The sequence below is a fragment of the Zalophus californianus genome, chromosome 9 (genome assembly GCF_009762305.2).
Source record: "Zalophus californianus isolate mZalCal1 chromosome 9, mZalCal1.pri.v2, whole genome shotgun sequence".
In the NCBI taxonomy this organism is placed as follows: Eukaryota; Metazoa; Chordata; class Mammalia; order Carnivora; family Otariidae; genus Zalophus; species Zalophus californianus.
In genome coordinates this window covers 14,995,604-15,016,441 of record NC_045603.1, presented here as the reverse complement: position 1 = coordinate 15,016,441, position 20,838 = coordinate 14,995,604, and the positions used below count along the sequence as shown (strand labels likewise).

Here is a 20,838-nt window from a genome sequence, read left to right as displayed (position 1 = left end):
AAGGGCTTTAGAATTTGACACTCGGGCTCAAATTCAGGAACTGCTGAGTCTTAGCAACTTGCTTTTGTGCTTGGGCAGGTGGCTTAACCTTTTGGAGCCTCGGCGTCCCCATCCACAGCAGGGAGAGAATAATCACACCCATCTCAGAGAGTCGCTGGAAGAAATAAATACAAAGGGTACCTAGCATAAGTTTGGGACTCGGTTAATATCGGTTTCCCCACACACACCGCGAGGCTTGTAATAGGTGAATTCACGCTTTTTGACCATATTCTATCCTGTCTTTCTGGCAGCCAGCTATTGGCAGCCCCAGAGGCTGGGAAGGTTGGCATGCTGCAAGCCTAGCTCAGCAACCCTATAAAACCTTGTTAGTTCAAAGCCAGACATTCTTGTAGTCTTAGTACTGTGCTTTTTTTTTTTAACTAGTGATTTTGATATTCATCTGAGGAAAACAGGCAGTAGACACAGTTTTGCATCCAGACCATTTTGGATATCACAAGTTTCAAGTACTGGGGACTTTCTCGCCTGTTATGAATCCCCCAGCACCGTGCAGACCCCTGCAAGGGCTCCTCATCTTTAGGTCCTGGTAGGCTGCTCTGGTCCTCTCTAGCCCATCCCATGGCTCCTAGTTCAAGGCCTCGCCCCGCAACCCACTGGCAGGTGATTAGTGAACTCAGCTGCTCTAAGTGAAACAGGCATCACGGCTAGATGGCCCCAGGAGAGTTCAGGAGAAAAGCCATGTGTGGGTGCCAGTCCTGCAGGACCCCAACCTTCAGCTGCCCTGCTGCCTCTCTTTTTGGCCTAGGGTGTGTTGAGGCCCCCATACTGAAAGACCCAGATCAGATTGCTCACTCATGGTGTGTCCAGGGAAGGGTTTGTGTCCAGGTTTCTAGCAGCTTGAGGGTCCTTGTCTCCTAGGAAGCCAACCAAAGAGTGAAATGAAGATAGGTAAGGTGAGCTGTGACCAGATGGGAATGTCACTCAATCAGATGGGTGGCGGTCTTCCCTGGCTTGAAAGCTCGAAGCAGACCTCCCCTTGCCTGAGGTTTGCTGCTGCTGAGAATCTCCCCTAAAGGTGTGGATGTCATGGTCTGGCATCTCATGCTATCTGACCTACTGTGGCCCTCAGAAGCACCACTCTTCCTTAAGCAGGAAGAAGGGGCAGGCTGGGGAGCTGGCTCATGGTAGCTGCCATTACAGTTCCTCCAAGGTACCATAGAGGAGGTCAGAAATCATCAGTTTTACTCCTTTCGGGTGAGAAGCCAAAAGGAGTCCTTCCGATGCATGGAGGACTTAAAGTCACCACCCCACTATCACCAACACTTCCCAAAGGCACTTCCAGAATGCCCTTCCGTACATCTCTAGCCCACGTGCCCAGCCACAGATAGGTCCGATTTGCTAGTCTAAATATTGTGAAAGGTCACATTTTGAAAATAACTTCAATTTGTTTATAGGTTGTCAGTACTCCTCATAAATATCCATCCGTCCACCCCGAGACCCGCCATTGGACGGCTCTGACTTTTGCTGTGTTGCATGGACATATTCCTGTAGTTCAGGTATTAATGGATTTCCCTATCCACGTCTGACCTTTAATTTTACCTCCTCCATTATGCAAATCTGTACCTCTCCTGGCATGCACATTCCCTAAGGGATTCATATTGGTTAACTTCAATGAAGTATAGCACATTCATATCATATAAACGCAAATATCATATGTAATGATCTATATGGCCTGGCTTTAACCAATATGAAATTATCACAGACCCACACGCAGCCTCACACACACAAGTGGCAAACGGACGAAGTTGTTCCTGGTTGCTCGGGGGTGGGGCCTGAGCTGTGATGTTGTGGATTTGTTCATTTTGCTTGTCGTAACATGAACATAAGACTTGGCTGGTGTGAGACCTTAGAACCTCCCCTTAGGTGTGACCCTGGTGTTTGTGTAGAGTCTAGTGGTTTCTAACTAGTGGAAAGAAGCATCCCCAAGTCGCCAAAGGAGTGGTTCTAAAAGACACTTGCTGGGATCCTACTTATTGAGAATCTGGTCCCAGAGGTCTAGAGTAGGGCCTTTGCATGTGTCTTCTGAAACAGCTCCCCAGGTATGGAGAGATGTCCTCATTTGAGGTCCTTGGGGCATTTAAGTATGTATTGCTTGGACTTTTTCTGGTTGTTGTACAGTTGTTCAAGAACGAGCCATCCAGTACATTCTAGATCTTAAACTCAGTCTTCAGTGCATCCAAAAAAAAAAAGATATCAGCATCCCGGTCCATTACCCCACCTGGCCTCCTAGTGCTAAGCTTTGGTTACATCAGGAACACTTGCTTTTTTGTGGTCCAAGCCTCTTAGAAGTCTGCAGAGCAGGAAAGAGTGTTATAGGGGCCACTGGACAATGTTGGAGATCCACAGGAATCTTGGCTTGTTTCCTCGGTCATGGGACTCCTTCAGACAGATCCAAAGTCATGTTCCAGGGGGCGGAGGGTGTAACGTGTCACGCTGAGAGCTGACTTCTGCCTGTAGAATGCTCTGTAGAATGTCATGCCCAGTTCACTCCTGGTAGAGGGATATAGTAAAGAAGGGATCGGGGGGCAGCCTAGTGGATACAAATGCCATCCCTTAAAGTGCAGTGGCCTCCCCAAGCCTTTAAATCAGGAATAGAAGCGGCAGGCAGCCAAGCAAAGCCAAATGGGAGTCAGGCCACCTCTCCCCTGCAGGTGCACAAGGCATGGAATGCCGTCAGCAGCCCTCTCCCGGCTATGCCCTCAGGGAGCCCTGGATAGGTAGTAAAGAAGGCAGATTGCTCCCCCCCCCCCCACCGGCCATTTTCCATTAGCGGTGCTGAGAGCACAGTCACTGTGAGCGAGACCCAGCATGGACAGCCTCCATCTTTAAGAAGCCCAGATATCTTCGGGAATGCACAGAACAGAGTAAACTCCTCAAAGCTCACTCTGCCACTTCATTGATTGATCTCACTGGCCAGGAGACTTGCTGAACTATCCTCAGAACTACCCAGAGTGTTCTAGAAGGGACTTCTGCCTGGTTGGCCCAGGTGGTCCCCAGAGTCCTTCGGAACTCAAGATTCTGTGGTTCTAAGAGACCACTCTAATGCTCTCCGAGGCTTTGTGTACCCAACCCCCAAAAGGGAGTCTTCCAGCACTCCAGCGCCATGAGCGTCATCTAAGCTTCTAGAAACTTGAACGTACATGACAATCACCTGGCGACCCTGCTGAAATGCAAACTCTCATTCAGTTGGTCCGAGGGGGCGCCTGAGAGCCAGCATTTCCAACAAGCTCCCAGGCGATGCTGATCCTGCTTTCCACAGACCACGCTTGGATAGTCCGAGCTTCTAGGAGATTCAAGAGGCTGTCAGTTCACCCTCTGGCATACAGCTGCCCTCACCCTGTGCACATGGCCCCTGACCCAGAGGGAGGGCAGGAACATTGGCATCACACTGACTTCCGCCAGCTTTTCCTGATGTGTCCTCACAGCGCATGTCCTTTAAATGTCTCCGTGGCCGCTCTTCCTCCACAGCTGCTCCTGGATGCCGGGGCCAAGGTGGAAGGCTCCGTGGAGCACGGTGAGGAGAACTACTCGGAAACACCCCTCCAGCTGGCTGCTGCCGTAGGTAAGAGCCACCGAGCCTCGTCCCTGCTGAGGGTCTCCACCACCTTGGCCCTTAATGTGTCTGTGACTCTATCTTTGCTTGATTCGCTGATAAAACCCCCTTCTCTGGGCTTGCAGGAAATTTTGAGCTGGTTAGTTTGCTGTTGGAGCGTGGCGCGGATCCCCTGATAGGAACCATGTACAGGAATGGAATTTCTACCACCCCCCAGGGTGATATGAACTCTTTCAGCCAGGCTGCAGCCCACGGACACAGGTAGGCTAGGATGGGCCAAAGCCACAAGGTCCCAAGTGGTGCTTGTTAAAAATGCAGATTCCCAGGCCTACCCCAGACCCACTACATCTCTGGATGTGGGGCCCAGAGGCAGGCCAGACCCCAGGCCTGGCCAGAGTGGCCTTAACTGCCAGCTTCCTGCTCAGAGCCAACCACGCAGCGCACATCCACTCAGACTGCTTTGTTTTGTCCTTTCCTGATCAGCTTTCACCTCACAGAGACTCCACTCTTTGCCGGTATTGGTCAGAACCCATCACCTCAGCTGCCAGGAAGGGAGAAGAATCCATTTTAAAAATAAGAAAACCTCTCACGCTTGGTACTCCTTGTCTACATTTCCTTCGGGGTTCACCCCATCCTATTTTATTCCACGTACACCAAGTAAAGCAGATTCACTGTGGGACCCCATGCAGGCTGATGGTTAAAAGGGCACAGTTCTAGAATCTTCTGGATACTTGAGGAAAGCACTTAGCTCCAGCCTGCCCTCAAGGAAACGTAGTCAGCCATGCCCCACCGTCTCCTCCATCCTTAAAACATAAGCACCCGCGGTCAGGCCTCTGAAACCACCCCCCCCGGGTCATTCCTGTCATTCCATTGTCTCACGTGAGTGGTGTCCCCACGTCCCGCACCCTGCCCCTGCCCTGGCAAAGCCCTTCCATCTCTGAGTGTCTTCCTCTCTGGGTTTATGATTGACAGGAATGTGTTCCGCAAACTGCTCGCTCAGCCAGAGAAGGAGAAGAGTGATATCCTATCCCTGGAGGAGATTCTGGCCGAGGGGACTGACCTGGCGGAGGCAGCCCCGCCTCCCCTGTGTGCCAGCCGCAACAGCAAGGCCAAACTGAGAGCCCTGAGGGAGGCCATGTATCACAGCGCTGAGCATGGCTACGTGGATGTCACAATTGATATCAGGAGCATAGGTCAGTCCGGGCACCCTCCACCACTGGGCACGGCACCCCCACCCAGCCCTAGGTCACTCACATGCACACGTGCACACACACCACGGGGCCAGGGAGCTTCTCATTTGCTGGCCGGAGCACTTCTAAGCTAAAACACCCACACGATCCCCAAAGGCCCATCCATCCTCAGGTCATTTTCTCATGATTCCCAAACTCTGGACCCAGAGAATTTAGGCATTGGAATCACCTGGGAGCTTGTCCGAATACAGATTGCCAGGCCCTACACCCAGAGGCTCTGCTGTCGAGGGTCTGGATGGATAAAGGCCGGAAATCTTTATGTTTAACAATCATCCCAGGTGGTTCCCAGTGGTTGGTGAATCACTGCCGTAGAGTACCCAGATCCATGAAGCAGTGGCCAGACAGCCAGCTAGGGTGAGAGCATCACTTCCTCACCAGGCTCACCCACTGAGCTTCAGGGCGCAAAGCCACTCTCGGGAAAAGCTAGGTAGGGGTGGCTCTTCCTTGAGTGAGCTAGCTCGGATCCATCTCCTCCGTGTGTCCAGGGAGCAGGCCATCCCAGCCTTCCCAGTCTGGGGGCAGCGGCCCCACACAGGAATAGTAGAACCTAGCGTGGGCCTTCAACTGACCTGGTGTGGTAAGTCGAGGTGAGCGGAGGGCCTGAGGAGAGGACCCCCTGCCGCTGTTCTGGATGTGGGCCTCTCTCTCAGAGCGACTGTTTAGTAGGCGGGACATTTATGCCATTGCCCCAAGAGCTTATTTAGCAGGATGACGAAGCTCCGGACTCTGAATGGCCTGCTCCTTATGAACAGTAGTGAGAAGCGCTCTTCCTCTGTGCCTCTGAGCTGCTGGCGAGGTTTCTGTTACAGGAAGAAGGCCTGATGAAGCGCCCACAGATGGAAAAGTTGTTTTGCACAGGGGAGCCACAGGGCTGTCCTCCCAGTCTCTCTCTGACATCCCATGCCCGTCCTGGATGGAGCAGTAGATGGTCAAGTCCACCAATAGGTTTCACCAGCTCTGAGCTCTCATCTGGGCATGATGTGCTGTCTCATCCCGGGCAAGACCCTTCCCTCCCTGAGCTTCTGTCCCCCCAGAAGGCAGAAGGGGTGGAGGTGAACGGAGTCGGGACCCAGAAGTATGGAGAAGGCATAAGCAGCGTGTGACCATTCCATGTTCTACCTGATGGTTATATCTGGTAAAATGCAGCTCCTAGTAACGTGAACAGCGTGCACAGATGGACACCCATAGCTAAGGGAACTGAATTATGATCTTCAGTTTCAACATCTGCAAGTCTTCAGGGAAAAAAAGCAACACCGGCGCTATTCATCCCAAGTCAGGCTCTTGTCTTGGTCTCATCATTTGGTGCTGTCCTGGGGAAAGGCCAGCTTCCAGATAAAAACACGCCTTCTGTTGTGGTTGTTTTCTGTCTTGTCCTCTCCTACCCTCCATGCCCTCCCCTCCCCCTCCCAGGGGTCCCTTGGACACTGCACACGTGGCTAGAGTCTTTGCGGATCGCCTTCCAGCAACACCGTAGGCCTCTCATCCAGTGCCTGTTGAAGGAGTTCAAGACCATTCAGGAGGAAGAGTACACGGAGGAGCTCGTTACCCAAGGCCTGCCCCTGATGTTTGAGATCTTGAAAGCGAGCAAGGTAGGAGAAGTTTGACGCTGTTGGGGTCGGTCGGCGGCAGAGAACAAGAACGACCTCACCAGTCCCTTAGCCTGGTCCCGCCCTTTGGGGAGGACCGTGTGCCCAGCTAGCTAAAGCTACTTGTGTCATTTGTGGGCCACTGTTTTTGTTTTTGTTTTTTAAGATTTTATTTATTTGACAGAGAGAGACACAGCCAGAGAGGGAACACGAGCAGAGGGAGGGGGAGAGGGAGAAGCAGGCCTCCCGCCGAGCAGGGAGCCCGATGCGGGGCTTGATCCCAGGACCCTGGGATCATGACCTGAGCCGAAGGCAGACGCTTAACTGACTGAGCCACCCAAGCGCCCCTGTGGGCCACTGTTTTGCTGAGCACCTGCTATGTTCCAAAGCCCTTGGGCACATGGGACAAAGTAGAGAGATACCTTCTAATCCAGGGAATTTACACAAAAACTGGGGCAGTCATGCCAACACATGTGCCCCAAGGCCATCTGAGGTTTATGAAACAGAGTTCAGTTGGGTGGCATGGGCTCTGAGAGGTGTGAGTCGGTCAGGGAAGGTGTCACGGAGGTGCAGAGACATGAGCAGGCCTGGATGGACAGATAGGAATTCAGCGGGAAGAGGGAAATGGTACAGACGCTGCCGAGGATCCTGCAAAGCCAGGCCCTGGAGAAAGCTTTTCGGGTACAGAGGATCAAATGAGTGTCACCCCTTCCTCACAGGCCTCCTAATTCCTGCAATAGGGAAATGCTGCAACCCCATTAAAACATCAGTCCAGCCCTTGGGCCATTATGAGATCAATTCTTAAAAATTTCTTTGGGGTCACTTATTCGGCACTACCAAATAGATGTCTGGTCCCAGCCAGTGGGCCATGTGGCATTATTGTGTGTGTTGCTAGAGAACTTTGAGGATGGACAGTGGTGGTGTGCCCATCCCCCAGCCATCCACTGGGGTGGAGAGCCAAGGGCAGGGAGAGACAGTGACCAGTGCCCCACCACTGTGGCCACGCAAGCACCAGGGGTGGCCAGTCTGCCTGAGAGGCTCTGAGGAGTTTGTGCATCAAGTTCCACATATCCTGAGGGCTTCTCAGTGGGCCCCCAAGGGCCTGTATAGCACAGTGGTTCAGAGCACAGACTCTGGAGCCAAACTGCGGCGATTCAAGCCTCGCTATGCCACTTCCTAACCTTATGAGCTCAGTCAAGTTACTTAACTGCCGTCGGCCTCAGTTTCCCTACCTGAAAATGGGGACAATAATTATATTAAACCTCTTAAGGTGGTTGTGAAGATAACATGAGTCAGCGCCCTTCAAATTGTCCCTGCAAATTAGTGAGTGCTTTATAAGTGACTCCGTCATAAAGATGGCCTCACCAGAGGATGTGACGCCTCCACTATTTCCCAAAGGGTGTTCTGTAAAAACCATCCCGTTGCAGCACACGTACCAACCAGCCACGAATACTGACCTGAGAACAGGCCAAACATCAGCTCTTTCTGCAGGCTAACATTGGATTACTCCAATTTCTCTCCTGCAGAGCCTCGAATACCCTAATTCACAAAGGCAGTCAGGGGTTTCCCAAACCCATTTGACCTTGGAACCCTTTTATAATGAACTGTCTCAAGACACAAATGAGGATATTTTTAAGCTAAAGTATATATTTTATATTTACTATATGCCAGGCACTCTTCTAAGTGTATTATAAGGATTAACTCAATCCTCACAAACAACCTTTGAAGGAGGTAATGTTCTTATCCACATTTAACAGATGGGTAAACCGAGGCACAGAGCAGGTGATCACTTGCCCAAGATCACACAGTTGGTAAGTGGCAGAGCGAGGCTGGAACCCAGGCAGCCTGGCTCTAGCACCAGCCTCTTACCCCTTTGCTCCAGAACAGACTTTCTAGAACTCTGGGGTTCCCTCTAAGACAGTGGAGCCTCTGAAGTCTCAGGGGGAATGGGCCTCTGAACCAAAAGGGCAGCATGGGTTCCCCTTGCCAGGCTGGGCCCACGGGCTGTCCAAAGAGTGAAGAGGGGAGCGGAGAGCTGCCTTCTCCAGATGTGGCAGTGTCGGTCCAACAACAAAGCAGCAACAACAGGGCCCGTCCACTGTCTGAGCCTCGGGCTACCTGGCCTGGGGTCCAGAACAGCTCTCATGAGATATACTCGTCAGCAGCCTAGCCTTAGTCCAGAGCCTCAGGGCCCCCTGCGGGCTGGATTTGCACCTGATGGAAGCCCCACCAGGACCCAAAATGGGAGCGGGGGTGCCAGCCCTTGTGTAATGAGCCACAGCGATTCCACAGAGAGCAAAACCTGATGGAAGCATTTCAAAACCAAACTCTCCCTGCCCCTCACTCTTCACCCCTCCAACTTTGAATGAATGAATAGAATGAATGAATGAATGGAGTGGCGCTTTCACCTGCAGTTACCTAAGAGACCACTTTAGTGAAAAACATTCCTAAATCTGTTCCTAGGGTTAGCGGTTCTAACTTGTTTTTGTTTGTTCCTTTTTTAGGGTATAGTAGGAATTCCAGAAATTACTAAGGCATCCTGTGTATTACATAAACCTAATCTATAGGTTTTTGAAGTAAACTTTATTTTGGAGTTTTGGAGTATGACATACATACAGAAAAGTGCCCAGATCATAACTATAGAGCCTAATGAGTTTTCACGAGGTAAATATACCTGTGTGATCAGCGCCTAGGCCAAGAAAGAGAACACTACTAGCACCCCAGCAGGCCCCTTACGCCCCACTCAGCTACTACCCCCTAACAGACAGCCAATGGCTGGGCGGGGGGGGGGGGGCTGGGAAGAAGGGAGGAGCCTTTGCCAGGAGATGTGGACTAGAGCCTGCTCCCCATCAGCCATACCTATCTTCAAGGGTGGAGGGAGCCAGGGATGAGGCAGAAGCAGCTCCCTGTCAGGAGCAGACAGTCTGGGAAAGATGGTGCACTCAAGAGTTGGGTTTGCTATATAGAGGTTCAGGGGCAACCCCTACTGGTGAAGTGTGGTATTACACATCATGTATATTGCCAGTAGGAGGAAAGACGAGGTGATCAATTTCCCATGGCTACACTGTGAAGCCAAGCATTCCCCAAGCATGAGTGATATCCCTATGGTCAAAAGAAGACTGGAGAGAGATGGGAGCAGAGAAATCCAAAAAGTTGAGAAAGCTCTACAAAGCTTGCCCGCCCATCCGTCCTATTAGAGGGTGGTTAGTAGCCACACATCACAAAACTGCGCAGCATTGTTCCTTCTTCCATTAAGCGGGTCCCGTTCAGATCGCATCTGCTGTTCTGTGTGGACAGGTATCTGGTTTTATCAGATGGATAAGAAATAGTGGATAAGGAGATAGAAATTCCGGAAATAAATTCACTTTATGGTCAACTCACAGAAATATAGCTGTCCTATAAAGTGAAGCTTATGCCTTCCCATCCTTGACTTGTGCTCATTCATACATTGTTTTTTTTTTTTTTTTTTTGGCTCCCTCTTCTAAATTTTACCTTCAAAAGAATTCAGCATCTCTAGATTTTCCAGGAACAGAACAGTATAGCCATTTCTTAATACACACCTGTTTAAAGAAAGTTCCTGGTCCGTTTCTCCCACACGTAATTCCCCAGAGCACTGATTCATTCCACAGTCACCAGGTCTCACTATGCAGCAGTGGTGATGGGACTGACACGTTCTTTCTCCTCCTGGAGCTTACTACGTCCAGGGGAGGGACAGACACACGGTAAGCCAGGAAATGGATCAGCAAAAGAGAGTGAGAGCTTGATACATGCTATGAAAAAAAAAATTAGACAATGATATAGTGCCTGGGGGTGGGGCAGGCAAGGCGTAATCTAGACAAGATGTAAGGAAGGTCTCGCTGAGAAGGTAGCAACCACCAAAGGGAGGGAAAGCTCCAGCCATGCAGTGGTCTGGGGCAAAAGCATTCCAAGTGGGGAGTGTGGGAGCTGAGGCTCTTAATGGAAACGTGCTTGGTGTGTTGAGGTGATAGGAAGAAGAACAAGGTGACTGAGGCAGTGGGACAAAGGAAGAAGTATCAGAGATAAAAATCAGATCGCATGGAGTCATTCTCCATGTGAAAAGTGCGGGTGTCCCTCCACATACGTGCAGTGAATAGAACACCACTGGAGGTTTTAGACAGAGACGAGACCTGATCTGTGCGCTTTTTTCCTTGTGATTTGTACACTGTTTTATTTTTTCTCAATTTTTAATTGAAACATCTAAGTTTTTTAAACTTTCGATTTTGAGATCGTCATAGATTCACATGCAGTTGTAAGAAAAACTATATTCTACTATGTAGCCTTTACGCAGTTTCCCCTATTGGCAGTATCTTACTAGACTATGGTAAAATATCACAACCACCATATTGATGTGATACAGTCAACATGCAGAAGATTTCCATCACCCACAGGATTCCCTCATGTTGCACTCTCCTAGCCAAACCCGTTCCCAGTCTTCCCCCTGGTAACACTAATCTGTTCTCCATTTCTCCAATTTTATTTCAAGAATGTAATTTCAGGGGGCGCCTGGGTGGCTCAGTCGTTGGGCGTCTGCCTTCGGCTCAGGTCACGATCCCTGGGTCCTGGGATCGAGCCCCGCATCAGGCTCCCTGCTCAGCGGGAAGCCTCCTTCTCCCTCTCCCACTCCCTCTGCTTGTGTTCTCTCTCTTGCTGTGTCTCTCTCTGTCAAATAAATAAAATCTTAAAAAAAAAAAAGAATGTAATTTCAGGGGCTTCTGGATGGCGCAGTCAGTTAAGCATCCGACTCTTGGTTTTGGCTCAGGTCGTAATCTCAGCGTCGTGAGATTAAGCCCCACATCTGGCTCCACATTCAGCATGGAGTCTGCTTGAGATTCTCTCTCCCTCTCCCTGTGCTCCCCCTGGTCATGCCCTCTCTCTCTCTCTCCCTCTCTCAAATAAATAAACAAATAAATAAATAAATGTTTTAAAAAAAATAGAATGTAATTTCAGTGGGATCATATGGCATATGACTTTTTAGAATCGGATTTTCTCACTCAACATAATTCTCTGAAGATTTATCAGGTTGTTGGATGTATTCATAGTTTGTTTCTTTTCATTGCTGAGCACTACTCCATAACATGGACCTACCATGGTTCGTAGACCCACCTGCCCATTGAAGGGCAGCTGGATTGTTTCCAGCTTCAAGCTATTACAAATACAGCTGTTCTAAACATTCATGCACAGGTTTTTGTATGAATGTCTGTCTTCATTTCTCTGGGATAAATACCCAGGAGTGCGATCGCTGGGTTGTATGGTAATTGTGTGATTTGTTTTTAAAGAAAGTGCTAAACTGTTTAGAGAGTGGCTGTACCATTTGACATTCCCACCAGCAAAGTAGGAATGATCCCGTCTCTCCACATCCTCGCAGTTTGGTATTATTGCCCTTTTTTATTTTGGCCGTTCTGTTAGATGTGGAAGTGACATCTCATGGTTTTAATTTTCATTTCCCTAAATGGCTAATGGTGTTGACCATATTTTCATGTGCTTACTCGCCATCTGCACAGTTCTCTTCAGTGAAATGTCCCCTTGTGTCTTTGCCTGTGTTCCAATTAAGTTGTTTGCTTTTTGGCTGTTGATGTTGAGTGATAACGAATCTTTTGTCAGACATGCGGTCTGCCAGTATTTTCTCCCATTCGGTAGCTTTTCTTTTTATCCTCTTGACGGGGTCTTTCACAGAGCAAAAGCTTTTAATTTTGAGGAAATCTAACGGAGCAGTTATTCTTTTTATGGAGATTATGCTTTGAGTATCAAGTATCAGAACTCCTTGCCTCGCCCTAAATCATGAATATTTCCTATTTTTTTCTAGAAATTTTAGTTTTATGTTTTATACTGACACCTGTGATTTATTTTGCATTCGTTTTTGTATGAGGTGTGGGACTTACATCAAGGTTTTTGAGTTTTGTTTGTGTGTGGTTTTTTGTTGGTTTTGGTTTGTTTGTTTTGCCAGTGGATGTTTAGTATCCCAGCTTCATTTGTTGGAAAGGCTATCTCTCCTTCATTGAATTACTTTTGCACATTTGTCAAAGGTGAGTTGGGCATATTTGAGTGGGTCTATTTCTGGGTCCTCCGCTCTGGTCCATTGATCTATGTGTCTGTCTCTCCACCATTAATCATACCGTCTTGAATAGTGCAGCTATAAAGTAAATCTTGACATTAGGTAGACTTACTCTTTCCATTTTATTCTTCTTTTTAAAAACGATGTTAGCCATGTTTTTTGGCTTTCCATATAAATTTTGTGGGTTTTTTCAATTAAACTCTACCCTCGATGTGGGGCTCGAACTCACGACCCTGAGATCAAGAGTTGCATGCTCTGTTGACTGAGCTAGCCAGGTGCCCCTCCATATAAATTTTGGAGTAAATTTACTATATCAACAACAACAACAAAATCTTGCTAAGATTTTGATAGGAATTGTGTTAAACTTCTATGTCAATTTGGTGAGAATTGACCTCTTTACTATATTAAATCTTTCAGTTTATGAATTGTATGTCTCTTCATGTACTTAGATTGTCTTTGATTTTTTTTTTGAGATTTATTATTTATTTTAGAGGGAGAGGGAGAACAGGGAGAGGGGCAGAGGATGAGAGATTCCTAAAGCAGACTCCCTGCTGAGCACGGAACCCAATGCAGGGCTCCATCTCACAACCCTGAGATCACGACCTGAGCAGAAATCAAGAGTGAGCTGCTTAACCGACTGAGCCACCCAGACATCCCGATCGTCTTTGATTTCTTTCATCAGTACTGTGGAGTTTGCAGCATACAAGTCCTGTTTTGTTAGATTTGTATATTTGTATTTCTTTTTTTTGAGCAATTGTAATTATAATATTTTTATTTTTTGGTCCATGTGTTCATTGCTAGCTCAAGGAAATACAATTGATTTTTGTATGTTTATCTTGTATTCTACAACCTTACTGAACTCATTTATTCTAGGAATTTTTTGTAGATTTACTGGGATTTTCTACTTAATCAGGTCATCTGCAAATAAGGACAGTTATATTACTTCCTTTTTCAATCTGGCCCTGAAGATTTCTTTCAGGGAGAGTTTTTTTAATTATGAATTCAATTTTTTAATAGCTATACAGCTATTCAAATTATCTATTTAATATTAGGTGCATTGGGGTACTTTTTTTTTTCCCCAGGGAATTGGTTCATTTCATCTGCGTTGACAGATTTATGTGGATAGAGTTGTTCGTCATAATCCTACTTATTATCCTTCTGATGTCTACAGTCTGTAATGATAGCCTGTTTCATTCCTGATTTTGCTAATATGTGTCTTCTTTTTTTCCTCTGTCAGTCTTCCTAGAGGTTTGTCAATTTTATTCATCTTTTCAAAGAACCAACTCTGTGTTTCATTATTTTCTCTACTATTTTCCTGTTTCAACTTTCGTTGATTGCTGCTCTGATCTTTATTATTTGCTTACTTTGGGTTTATTTTGCTTTTCTTTTTCCAGGTTGAGTAGGAGCTTAGATTATTGAGACTTTTTCTCTTATATACGCATTTGATACTGTATCTCTCCTTCTCAGCGCTGCTCTGGCTGTTGTACCACAAATTTTGATGTGTTATTTTCATTTTTCATTCAGTTCAGTGTTATTTTTTATTTCCCTTGGAACTTCTCTTGACTTATGGATTATTTAACGGTGTGCTGTTTGGTTTCCAAATGTTTGGAGATTTTCTTATTATCGGCTATTGATTTCTAGTTTGACTCCATTGTGGTCAGAGAATACCTTCTGTATTACTTGACTATTTTAAGTTTTCGAGTTTGGCTTTATGGCCCTAAGTATGGTCTAACTTGATATCTTCCATGGACACTTGAAAACACTATTTTCTGCTGTTGTCACATGGAGCATTCTATAAGTGTCAATAAGATTCTCTTGGTTGATGGTGGTGTTGAGTTCTTCCATATCCTACAGATTTTCTCCCTATTCTATCAGTTTCAGATAGGGGTGTTGAAGTCTTCAACTATAATTAATGGATTTGTCTGTTTCTCCTTTCAAGTCTGTCAGTTTTGGAATCACATATAAGGCAGTTCTATTGTTTGGCACATACACATTTAGGACTACATTGTCTTCTTGGTGAATAAACCCTTTTATCATTAAATAATGCTCCTCTCTGCTTCTATTAATTTTCTTTGCTCTGAATTCCACTTTATCTGATATTAATATAGCCACTCCTGCTTTCCTTTGATTAATGTATGCATAATATTTTTCTTCAGCCTTTTACTTTCAACCTGCCTTTTTCATTATATTTGAAGTGATTCCCTTGTAAACAGCATATAGTCGGGCTTTTCATCCACTCTGCCAACCTGTCTTTTCATTGGTCTATTTAGACCATTTCTACTTTATTGATACTTTAGGGCTTAAGTCTGCCATCTTATTTTTTTTTAAGATTTTATTTATTTATTTGAGAGAGAGAGCACAAGATGGGGGAGGGTCAGAGGGAGAAGCAGACTCCCTACCTAGCAGGGAGCCTGATGTGGGGCTCAATCCCGGGACTCCAGGATCATTATCTGAGCTGAAGGCAGTCGCCCAACTGACTGAGCCACCCAGGCGCCCTGCCATCTTATTTTTTGTTTTCTGTTTGGTTTCTCTGCCTTTGGTTCTCTTTTCCTGCCTCACTATGGGCTACGTGAACATTTTTTTGAATTCCATTTTTATTTGTCTGTAATGTTTCTGATAGCTTTTGTATAGCTTCATTTAACTTTTCTGGTGGTTGCTTGCAGTATTACATTATATATATATAACAACACAGTCTACTCGTACCATCATTTTGCCAGTTCAAGTGAAATAAAGAAACCTTACCTCCCTTTATGCCCATTTACCCTCCCCCACTTATGACATAATCGTCTTTAAATATTTCCTCTACATCCATTTAGAACTATATGAGACACTGTTATAATTTTTGCATCAACCATCAAATATGATCAGGAAACTCAAGAGGAGAAAGAAGGCCTATTATGCTTACCCATATTGTTGTTTCCTGTGTTCTTTCTTTCTCCTGAGGGTCCAAGCTTACTTTTTTATCCTTTCCTTTCAATTTAGAGAATTTTCTTCTGCCATTATTTTAGGGAAGTCTCCTGGTGATACATTCTCTTAGTTTTCCTTCATCTGAGAATGTCTGATTTCATTACCGAAAGATAATTTCACTGGTTATTATTTGCTTGATATTTTCCTTTAAATCAACTTACCATCTGTTAAATGCACTTAGAAAGGAAACGCCATAGTATACTGTCACAAGTAGAAAGCCTGCATCACATGCCATGAATAGAGGGGACATATCAAAATACACAGGTGCCTATTTAAAAGCACTTTATTGTGTGTTCGATTTCATCTTGTACACAATTCCAGTGACAGACATGGGGCTGTGCACTGACCTCAGGGAACTCTGGTGCCCCTCCCATCTCTTTGGTGCCCCCATACATTTTCCAGGTATGCTGCAGCAGAGGGAGGCCCATTGCTCACAGGTCAGCCCAGCATATTCCACAAGGGAGGCCCCAGCTAGGGATGAACCACTGTTGACGATGGATCGAGCCAGAGAACTCACTGCCGTTGTCCCCCTGAAAGTAACAGTATTCCCACCATCTCCTGATTTTGAGACGTGGCTTTTTTCACCTTTTAGCATTTCACAATTTGAAGTAGGTGTTTGAAAACAGATGTGTGCATTTAATGCAGTGAGGTTTTTTTTTTTCCTTCCTGAAAGCTGCCATTAATTGTATGACATTTTAGAATCTAGAAAAAGAGAGATTGGTTTGAATTATAGGAAATTGCTGTTTGTTTGAGGGGTTAAAAAATGGTCAAATCTCGGCACTTTCCTTTGGTTCCACCTAATGGTATGGTGTGACGTTATCCCTTTTAGCTCTCCTAGCAACCTCACCAAGCAGATATTTTTAATCCACTTTGGAAGAGGACGCCCAGACCCAGAAAAGCCGAGTAGCTTTCCTGAGGTCACAGAGCTAGTGAATGAGGAGGCAGGGCCGGGCCCCAGCCCCACCGCGCCCCACTGTTCTTGTTTTTACCGCTGTGTAGAACCCCTGCCTAACTCGCCTGAAAAGGACCTTGGGGGTCAATCCCAGCATTCCTTTCTGAAGAAAAGAAAATGTTTTGGTATCTTCTTAGGAGAGAAGTGAGAGTCCGAGGAAGAGAGGAGAGATGTCATCCCCAAATTCACAGGCGCCCATCTCAGGAGTCGCCTGCCAACCATGGCGTTAAGAACTTCACTTCATTCCCCTTTCGTTCTACGTAGCCACACGGCTCTGAGTCCTGAGGACCCAAGTTCGCCCCATGTGCACACCCGGCATTTTCCATGAGAGACCTGAGTGGCCGGTACCTAGCAGCATACCAGTAACCGCTAACCAGGTGCTGTGTACTCAGCTCGGCCAGACGCCCACCCATGCCCAGCCCACGCCTCCTCCTCCTCCACAGGCTTGCCCTGGCCTCCCAGATTGGCCTACTGCCCCTGAGGGTCAAGCCCTGTGGCACCTTTACCTACAAGCCCTTCTCTTATTTTTTTTAAAGATTGATTGATTTATTTTGAGAGAGTGAGAATGAGAGAGAGAGGGAGTACATGAGAGAGGGGAGGGTTAGAGGGAGAAGCAGGCTCCTCGCCGAGCAGGGAGCCTGATGCGGGATTCGATCCCGGGACTCCAGGATCATGACCTGAGCCGAAGGCAGTCGCTTAACCGACTGAGCCACCCAGGCGCCCCAGCCCTTCTCTTAAATGTACAACTCAGAGAAGAATATAGGCATCTTCCCAGCACAACTACCCCACCTCCCCATGCCTCCAAAATAGGGTGAGCCTCAAGTTTGGTTAATTCCATTCTGCTGCCTTCAGGTTTGAGGCCAGAGTTAACCAAACCCAAAAGATAACCCAGTTCCTTGCCCCAAACTCACCATTTAACCCAGTGGGTCTCACCCCACTGGAGCTATTAGCTGATACTAATTACATCACCCCTTCTTGCTCAGAGGAGCCTTCCTGGAGTCCTGATTTGTTTGGGTGCTGGGGAACTAGAGTGAATGATACCAGCAATCCCTCTAGCTGGAGGAAATGCACGGGAAAGGGCGCAGAGCAGACACCTCAACAAACCCAGATGAATTCAAGGATACAGTGGGGAGTTTTCTCTTGGGGCTCTGGTGTCTGAAAGAGAGGTGGCCAAGAAAGCCTTGAGAAAGGCAGCATTTGGGGTCCTGACCTTGGGAGCATCACCATCAACCTTCACATAGTGTCCGGCACTTAGAGATACCCAATAAATATTTGAAGAAAGAATTAATGTGTGAATGGCTACATCACTTAGCACATGGCGTAATATTCACATTCATGAGAACTTTAGGGGATAAATGAATAAAACCCGGGGAACTGTCAGTGTCCACTTTGACCCCTGACTCTTCCTCTTTCCCTTTCTCCTGAACTTCTCTAATACTTTCATCATAATTTTCCTGTTTCCTCATGGGGCAGATTTTTTTTTCCGATAATAGACTTCATTTTTTAGAATGGCTTTAGCTTTACAGAAAAATTGAGAAGGTAGCACAGAGTTCCCCATACAACCCCTCACTCACATTTCCCTATTATTAACATCTTACCTGGTATGGTACATTTGTTTTAATCAATGAGCCAACACTGATACATTATTATTAGCTAAATTCCATACTTTATTCCTATTTCCTTAGTTTTTGTCTAATGTCTTCTGCTCCAGGATCCCATCCAGGACACCACAATACTCCTCTTGGCTGAGACCACTTCTCAGACTCGTTTTTTGGTGACCTTGACAAATTTTGAGGAGTTATCAGTCAGATATACTATAAAGGGTGCCCTCTAGTGGAATAGGGGGTGTTTTTCTCGTGGTTAAACTGGGGTTGTGGATTTAGAGCAGAAGACTACAGAGGTCAAGTGCCTCTCCCACCACATCAAGGGCACACACTCTCAACATGAGTATTCACTGCTGGCGTTGACCTTGATCACCTGGCTGAGGGTGGTGCCTATCAAGCTTCTCATGGGCAGAATTACTCTTTTCCCCTTTTCCCGACTGTTCTCCTTGGAATCGAGTCACTGTGTGCAGCCCTCCCCTAGGAGTGGACAGTGATGCTCCTCCCAAGTAACTTATAAGCATTTGAGGATTATCCCTTTGGACCAGACGTGGCCAGCCCTTACCTTTACTTTCTCGGATGACACAGCACACACTGAAGTTAGACCACCACCAATCAATCAATCAATCAATCAGCTGCCAAAGAAGAGCACCAACTGCTCAGGCCTCTGTCACAGGCCACCGAGTCCAGGACGTGGATCTTCCTTCATTCCTTCACCCGAGGTGGTTAAGACGCTTGCTTGTTTTTCCATGGTTTCCATGGGTCGGAAACTGGACATAGTATCTCGCTGCGCTCTCTGCTTAGGGTCTCATAGAGACCCAAAAACAAGGTGTCCGCAGGGCTGTGTTCCTTTCTGGAACCTCCAGGGAAGAACCCACCTGTAAGCTCATTCCGGTTTGGGTAGAATTGAGTTCCTGGTGGTTGTAGGACAAAGGCCCCATTTCCTCGCTGGCTGCCCGCTGGGGGTCCATTTTCCTCCCAGAGTTGTTGCCCTGCACTCCCCCGCTCAGGCTTGCCATGTGGTCCCCCTCATCTGGAAGCCGGTGACAGCACATCAGGTCCTTCAGGCTTCAAATCCCTGTGACTTCCTCTTCTCCCCAGTCCCTTCTGGATTCCTCTTCCGCCTCTAATTTTAAAAGTCTTTTTTTTTTAAGATTTTATTTATTTGTTTATTTGACAGAGAGACACAGCGAGAGAGGGAACACAAGCAGGGGGAGCGGGAGAGGGAGAAGCAGGCTTCCCGCCGAGCAGGGAGCCCGATGCGGGGCTCAATTCCAGGACCCTGGGATCATGACCTGAGCCGAAGGCAGACGCTTAATGATTGAGCCACCCAGCTGCCCCTTCCTCTTTTGCCTCTAATTTTAAGGGCTCGTGTGATTACATTGGGCCTGCCCTGATAATCCAGGATAATATACTTACCATAAGGTCAATTTAAACCTCAGTTAGTAACTTTAATCACTCTTGCACAGCCCATTTTGCCCTGTAATGTAACATATTTACAGGCATGGTATCTCACGATATTCTCAGTCCCAGGGATTTGGGGGATACAGTCTTCCAGGGGACCATAATTGTGCCCAGCACACGGCGCTTCTCAAACCTTAGAGTGCATGGGAATCATCCCCAGAACTCGGTATTGTGGCTTCTGAGTCAATGGGCCTGGGGTGAGCGTCTGCATTTCTGACAGGCTCCCAGGCCTCACTGTTGCTGGCAGTCTATGGGACACATCTCACGTGGCAGGCTTTAGACCAGGGGAAACAAACATAATAGCCTCCAGCTCAGGTCAAACTTAAGAGAGAATATCCCTACATACCTGTGGCTCTCAAACCTAAGAGAGCACCAGAATCACCAGAAAACTTGTTAAAATATAGATTGCTGGGCCCCACCCCCAGTGCTTCTGAGTCAGAAGGTCTGGAATGGCACCTGAGAATCTGCATTTCCAACACACCCAGGTGATGCTGATGCTGCTGGTCTAGGGACCACACTTTGAGAACCACCGCAGGAAGCCCTGAGGCAGGCGATCACTTTGTGAGTGTTGAGAGGAGCGTTGAACACCTTTTGGTCATAAGGCATCATCTTTTTTTTTAAGATTTTATTTATTTGACAGAGAGAGACACAGCGAGAGTGGGAACACAAGCAGAGGGAGTGGGAGAGGGAGAAGCAGGCTTCCCGCCGAGCAGGGAGCCCGATGCGGGGCTCGATCCCAGCAGCCCGGGATCATGACCCAAGCCTAAGGCAGACGCATAACGACTGAGCCACCCAGGTGCCCCATAAGGCATCATCTTTGAAAGCAGAATTCCTTTATCCAATATTGATTTCATCCCTATAGGCACCTCAGTGGATCACGTCCAAGGCAACATGGTGCCTTTAATCAAACGGTCGATTCCCTTTTCATGTGTTGAGCTGTATCCTTCTGCTTCAGGAGCACGATGAAATAGATTCAAGAATATCTCAAACCACGGACGTCATCAGTTGTCCCAAACCCATCTTTTAAAAATCAAAAATAATATTTATTGCACATATTACAAAAACAACACTTAGTTGTTTGTTGTAGAAAATGCAGGTAAAAAGGGAAAACATCGTAAGCCCACCCAAAGGTGGCAACTCTACTCTTCCAGACATTTTCTATACATATCTGTCAATCCACGTATATATACGTAAAGGGTTTTATTTCCAAAAATACATGGTACACACTGTGTTGTAACCTACTTTTCTTAATATATTGTAAATGTCTTTCTACCTCATCCCCATTTTCAGCCCCTAGTTTCAACCCCCTTCACCCAATAAAAAGTATCAAATGCT

At 47.0% G+C, this 20,838-nt stretch overlaps 1 protein-coding gene across 3 annotated transcripts in view; it reads left to right on the top strand.

The window, feature by feature from the left end:
• Nucleotides 1-20,838, top strand: part of BTBD11 (BTB domain containing 11) — a 297,415-nt gene that overhangs the window by 251,001 nt on the left and 25,576 nt on the right. For all 3 annotated transcript variants that reach the window (XM_027595654.2, XM_027595656.2, XM_027595655.2), the window contains 5 exons: nt 1,452-1,553; nt 3,526-3,619; nt 3,736-3,871; nt 4,583-4,803; nt 6,271-6,449. In XM_027595654.2, the coding sequence (XP_027451455.1) occupies nt 1,452-1,553; nt 3,526-3,619; nt 3,736-3,871; nt 4,583-4,803; nt 6,271-6,449 (732 nt within the window). The remainder of the gene's footprint in view (nt 1-1,451; nt 1,554-3,525; nt 3,620-3,735; nt 3,872-4,582; nt 4,804-6,270; nt 6,450-20,838) is intronic.